The sequence below is a fragment of the Caloenas nicobarica genome, chromosome Z (genome assembly GCF_036013445.1).
Source record: "Caloenas nicobarica isolate bCalNic1 chromosome Z, bCalNic1.hap1, whole genome shotgun sequence".
In the NCBI taxonomy this organism is placed as follows: Eukaryota; Metazoa; Chordata; class Aves; order Columbiformes; family Columbidae; genus Caloenas; species Caloenas nicobarica.
Window position 1 is genome coordinate 72,861,850 of NC_088284.1, and position 6,416 is coordinate 72,868,265.

The following is a 6,416-nucleotide window of genomic DNA, read 5'->3' on the forward strand; positions in this document are numbered from 1 at the left end:
ATAAGGGAAATACATTTAGAAAAGAAAAAAGTTTGCTATGGGAGTACTGAAATGTTAGAAGAGGGACCACAGAGAGGCTTTGGGAATATTCAAGCTGAACGAGTCCCAAACACTGTGATCAAAGTTTTTCCTGCTTTCAGGGAAGGCTGGAACCTGACAGCCTCCAGGGGTCCCTTCCAACCTGAAGCACTCCTGACAGCATGAACATCCAATGCTCCGTCCTGGTAAGACACCCAAAACTGAAAGATAAATGTTCTGTTTGCAAAGTCCATGCATTTAAATTCATTTTAACAACAAAAAGTCTTATTGCTTTATTCAGATTTTGACACAGGTCACGTTCACATTAATGGAAGTCCCATTGAAGATCTATACAGGAATCACTGACTACATTTCAGCAGTGATCAGCTTATAACAAATAGATTCAAATAAAGTAAAATTCAGCCTAAAAAAAACCTTAGAAACTAAGCAATATTTCATTTTTCTAAGAGCTATCCCCATAAAATGCATTTTCCAGCATTTGGTTTGGACTCTTTTTTTTGTTGTTTTAAACACAACCTTGAAATACTCTGTGGATATATTTTACATACTACAAGAATACAGGACGGCTTTATGAAATTACGACTTTTGAATAGTCTTCAGAGAAACTGCAAGAGTTATGTATTAGCAATATTCTATCTTCTTTGACTTAAAAGTGCATACACATTCAAAGACTTCAAACATTTCCCAGACATCTTTTCACATAGACAAATCACATCAGGTGGTTTTGTTCTCAAGGGGAAAAAAGTAGTTAAATTCACAACTTTAAGAAGTGTTCCATGGAAAGCGCTACATTTTTTCTTCTGGGAAACCAAACCAAGAGGATCTGTTGACAAGTCTCTTTGGCAGTCTTAGTATCAATGGTTGTCTCTCTGGGCACTCTAGGAAGGAAGTCCTGGGAGAAGGCAGTTCACTAGAAGGTGTTGCTGGTTCTTCTTCTGTGTAGCTGGTTATAGTTTCTACATGAGACGTGTTACTGCTGGTATCCACTAAGGTAAGACTCTGATCAGCTGCTGTTTCTTGAAGTTCAGCATCAGCATTTCTATCAAAGTCTCCCCTTTTGGTAGGAACACTGTCATTTTTGTCTGCTCCTCCAGCTTCCTCATCAACTCCATAAACACCTTCACATGCTGTCCTTCCCAGGAATGAAGATGAAGACTCGTTTTCCTTCTCATTTATCCGTGTGGTGCCTGTCCAAGTAATACTGCTGTCACATTCAGTACTTTCTGGCTCCTTGCCACTATCACTATCAATTGTAATCACCACTGGGGTAGAATGTGCCGAGTTACTTAAGTGATGTTTCCGGTGTTTCTTCTTATGCTTTTTCTTTTTCTTTTTAAGATGCTTCGTTGTGTCTGTTGCTTTTCCTTCATAGACTATCTCCACACTTGGACTCCTCATCTTTTTTTTCTTTTTCTTACGCTTTGTCTCACTGCTTGCTCGATTGTCTGAAGGGCTATCTTCATTTTTGTAGCAGTCACTGAATTTTGAGAAAGTTTTCTTGGAGTCATTGTCTCTTTCTAGGCTTGTGCTCTCCACGAATGCATTCTCCAAGTGACGAGTTTTGTACTTCCTTTTTCCACCAGGTTTTTCACTTCTTGTTCTGTCAGTTCCTCCAGAAGGGGTCCTTGATCTGTTACTTGATCGGCTCCTTGACCTGCACCTTTCATAACAGTAACAGTGTCTCTTACGGACTCCCCTCTGGCTATGTGGGTCTGTCCTTTCAATAAATGATCGTAGCCTGTATTCTGGACTGGCAGATTGCCTTGAGTAGACAGCATTAGACTCAGTCCTCCTCCTGCTGGAGGATTCATAGCCGTCTCCGAACACCTTTCGACTACAGAAAGCATAACCCCACTCGTATCTACTTTGAAAATTATCTCTTGCATAATAACGATCACTGTCTCTACTTCTTGACCTCCTTTTGCCATGGCCTTTGCTACGTGATCTTGATCTGCTTACTTCTCTGCATGGAGTGCTCTCACGACTTAGGGAGCCTCTCTGGCTTTTTACAGAGGCTCTGGTGTCATGAACCCTTGACCGCCTGCTGCTTCTTTTGCTTCTATGTTTGCTACTATCTCTGCTTCTCGATCGTCTCCTTTTAAGTTGGCTTTTGCTACGATGCTCCCTCCTAGACCGATGGCCATGACTGCCTCTACTGTTCCGTGAACATGATCGTGGACTCCTGGACTTTCCCTTTCTAGACAATCTGTGGTTCCAAGGGGAGCTTCCTGTGTCACTCCCTGGAGAGGGGCTCCAGCTCAAGTCCTCTGGAGACATATCTTTTACCTTACATTTATTCTTCTCATCATCTTTTGACTCTGCCTTCTCAACTGCAGGTGATAAGCAGCTTCTACAACTACCTACATCCTCCTTATATGTGGGGGAATGCGGTGAGAAACTCCTGCTTGGTTCACTATCACTCCAGCTGTGACACTGGATTGGTTGCTGTTTCTTCACATCTTCCCTTTTCTCTTCCCTGATGGACTGCTCAGAGTCCGAGGACAGCTCAACGACTTCAGGTGTCCTCTCAGCTAATGGCTTAACGTACCCAACAATAACACAACTGTCCGAAGAAGAGTCGCTGTCATTTGAGTCAGCATTAGTCTGTAACTGATTCTGTTTGATTCTTTGACTCTTTGTAGCAGAGTCCTCATCGGAACTTCCTGATGTCTCCAGAGGAGAAGCTATGGTTGCACGAACCTCTTCTGAAATGGAGTAGGAAGGCCCCGGAGTTTCATCATCCCAGGGGGCCTGACCAAGACCAGTCACAGATAAACTGTTATCTGGCCCTTGAGTATATGCCGTATCTGGAGATATTGTAATAATTGAGGAGCTTGAGTGGCTTCCTTCATCATATGATGGCGCGGGACAGTCATAATTGGCGTGTTGATCATACGCTTCTAAATTAAAAGGACAACGGGCAAAACTGATGAATTCATGTAAGAAGTGTTCAGTCCGATTCAGCAAAAATGGCTTCAAATCGTCAGCAAAAGCCTGACTTTCCAGATCATACCTAGTCACGTTACTCATGATAATGTGCTGTACAATATTAACCAAAGATCCATGGGCACCAAACAGGACTGTAAGTTCTCGCTTCAACCAAGGAACCAGCCTGTGAAGGCAAGCAGGGTTACGGCGGAAAAACTCCGCTGAAATGTCTCGGTAGCGGCCACCATCTTGAATACTACGAATACGCACACCAGTACGGTACAGAGCTCTGCGGAAGCCGATCATGTCCTCCTCCTGAATCTGGCGCAGAGATCTGCCCTCTGCGCTAGCCTGCCTCCTCGACGCCAGCCTCCTCATCATCTGCTGAATCTCTCCTTCTCTCTGACGCACCGGTTCACTCGACAACCCTTCAAACAATATCCCGTTATCCGGAGGGGACAGCGTCCTTCGGGAAGGGGAACCACCAGTGCGGCGTTCCCTCGTTAAGGTGGTGCGGTAACGAAATCTCCGGCCATCAGGGCTAGCAAAAGAGCTCGTTTCTGTACGGCTGAGTATGTACTCCTTAAAGTCATCTTCAGCACGAATTGTATGGAAAATGGAAAAAAAGGGTTGCTTGCAGAGAGGGCATTCCGCTTTGTTTTTTGACCACTCCTGGACACAGCGGAAACAGAATCTATGCAAGCAGCGATCTAGATATGCAACGTTATCAAATCTATCCAAGCAGATGGGGCATTTAGAGTCAGGAGATGCATCTGTTGGCAGCTTGCTGGTGCTGGCTTTTGGCAAAAAGTTGCTCTCTTCTGAAAACTCCTTAGTTGCTGAAGTCATGTTCTACAGAAGAAAGAGACAAAAGATCATTGCTATCTCAGAATGACAAAAATGCTAAGGTCTAGACACAGAAACCCGTAACAGCCCCCTTTAAGGTTGCAAAACCCAGTACTAGCACTGAGAGAACACCAAACAAAGAGGCAGCGCAACCTAACTACTTTGCTCGGTGTCTTTTCACACTGAGACCTGTCTCCTCAGAGCTGCAAGTTTTAAACAGAGCTTGAATCATGCTGGCACATATGAATGTAGCAGGCAGGACTCTGTCTGCTGGCTCACTCATAAATAACTGCTTTGACGTGGTCAGTAAGTTTATAATTAATATAGTATCCTCTAAAACATATTTCCAAAAGAGACCTGTGTTTACATACAAAAAATATGAGAACAGTTAATTCTGTCCTTTAAGAAAACAAGCCAAAACAAGTAATTACACTCAAACTAAACTACCAGTTTCCAGGTTCTGCTGGACCTGTCCTGTTCCTGCATCCTCTGCCCATGTTTTGCTGGGTACTCATGCTGGACCACATACGGCTTGTTGGACTAGACAGGCTCCAGAGATGTGCTCCAGCCTAAACTAGTCTTTGCTTTTATGACCGAAGCAGAAAGAGTTAGGTGTCATTCCTATAGCCGTCCTCTCAGGCTAGACATGAGGAAGAAAGTTTTTACAATGAGGGTGGTGAAACACTGGCCCAGGTTACCCAGAGAGGTGGTGGATGCCCCATCCCTGGAGACATCCCAGGCCAGGCTGGACAGGGCTCTGAGTAACCTGATGTGGGTGAAGATGTCCCTGCTCATGGCAGGGGGGTTGGATGAGACGAGCTTTGCAGGTGTCTCCCCAACCCAAATCATTTTATGATTCTATGATCCTCAAGCGCATACTGCTTTTTTATCTAGTCAGGCTGTCAAGCATGGCTAGCAATAAATCCACCTATTTTAAAGTTATTTTGTGTATCAGCATTATCCTAAGGCATTATAATTCAGTGGAAATAAATCACTGTGCCAATTCAAAACTCATTAGCCCACTGTTCACAGCAAACCCAGGAGCAGGTCATAACTGCCTGCGGGACAGCGGGCACGAGGCGGAGACACGCACAGGGACACGCAGGCCCGGGACACACACACACACCCCCCGGGGGCGCCACAGACAGGCAAAGGGACACGCAGGGACACGCAGGCCCGGGTGGGGCCGCACAGGCCGGCCCGGGGGGACACGCACACAGCCCGGGGTGCCATAACCACAGACACGGGGGGAGCGGATCACAGCCCCCGCTGCGACGCTTCCCCGCCCAGCTCCCTCCCTCAGGCCGCCGGCCCCATGGCCGCCGCCATCCCAGCGCAAAGGCCCGACGCCGCTCCCGCCCCCCGCGCCCGCACTCACCGCTGCCGGGCCCTCGCTCCCCGTGCGGGCCGGGGCCGCGGCCGCCTTCAGCCGGTGGCGCGTGCAGCAGCGCCCGGAGCCGGCAGCCTCTCTCCGCTCCTCCCCCGGCGGGCGGCGGCGGCGGCGGCTGCGCTCCGCCAGGCGCCCCAGCGGCTCTGCCATGGGCGGCCGCGCGTTGCTACGGGAACCGCTGCCCCCCGCCGCCGGCGGGACCGCGCCAGGCCCCGCGCTGCCTGCCGGGCGCGGAACTCGGGCGCGGAACTCGGGCGCCTGGGTTCTGCGTCACTTCCGCTCTGCGTGGCGACATCTTGCTGGAGGGCGGAAGCGCTGCTGGGGAGACACCGGAATGGCTCCGCCGGCTCGGCGGGACCCGCGCCCGCTCTGCCGCCTGGTGCGTGCCGGGGCCTGGCCTGGGGGCTCCCAGCCGGGGGCAGGCCCGGGTGTGCCACCCGGGGCAGCGGGGAGCAGGGCTGGGTGTGCCCCTGGGTGGAGCCAGCGGACACCGGGGGCATGGCGGAGCCATCCCGGTGCTGCCGCCCTCAACGCGCCGTTCTGTGTGTCCTGCAGGTGCTGGCAGCCGTGGTGCTGCTCTCCTGGGGCTTCGTCCTCTACGGGGCACGGGTGGCCGCCCAGCGGCAGCTGCAGAGCGGCCTCCCGGCGCAGGGGCTGCCCTAGGAGCGGCTCAGCCTGCGGGACGCTGCCGGAGCTGGGCCTTGTCCGCCGGTCCGGAGGATCCGTCGGGGGAGCCTGTGGCCAGCTCGGTGGATGAAGCATAAATAGCTCTTAGGAAAGTAAATAAAGCAGAAACAGTCATTAGGAAGGAGAAGCAGCTCTCTCCTTGCTGATTTGTACTCCTGCGTGTCTGCGAGAGACACAGGTGCCCACATGCACAGTGGAGACAGCACAGCCAGCGCTACAGAGCGGCGCGGTGAGCAGCCTGCACCGAGTGCTGCCAGGGCTCACACGGAACACGAGCACAACCAGACGTGTCCCTTTCCTCTGCGGCCGGTAAGGGTTGAAGTTCACTAGTGAAGGCATACGTAGGTTCATAGGTGTGCCACGTGCCAGCACAGCTGCTCTGTCCATCCGATCACCCTGCCTCACAGCCCTAGCCCTCTTACTCACTGCTGCGTGCCAGCTGGTCCAGCCTCCCACTCACGAGCAGACACACAGTGTGTACTGACACACCCAACAGACACTCCACACCTGTGGATCTCCCCATGTA

General features: G+C 50.6%; 1 protein-coding gene and 1 long non-coding RNA gene across 2 annotated transcripts; one reads left to right on the plus strand and one right to left on the minus strand.

Moving 5' to 3' along the window:
• Positions 1–311: 311 nt before the first annotated feature.
• Positions 312–5,498, minus strand: TOPORS (TOP1 binding arginine/serine rich protein, E3 ubiquitin ligase). Its single transcript, XM_065656274.1, is given in 3 exon segments — positions 312–3,819; positions 5,192–5,446; positions 5,448–5,498. Coding segments are annotated over 3 exon segments (3,300 nt in total). The 3' UTR covers positions 312–825.
• On the plus strand, positions 5,496–6,011 carry LOC136001692 (uncharacterized). Its single transcript, XR_010607829.1, has 2 exons — positions 5,496–5,582; positions 5,759–6,011. It is a non-coding gene; the product is annotated as an uncharacterized LOC136001692 (long non-coding RNA).
• Positions 6,012–6,416: the final 405 nt, after the last annotated feature.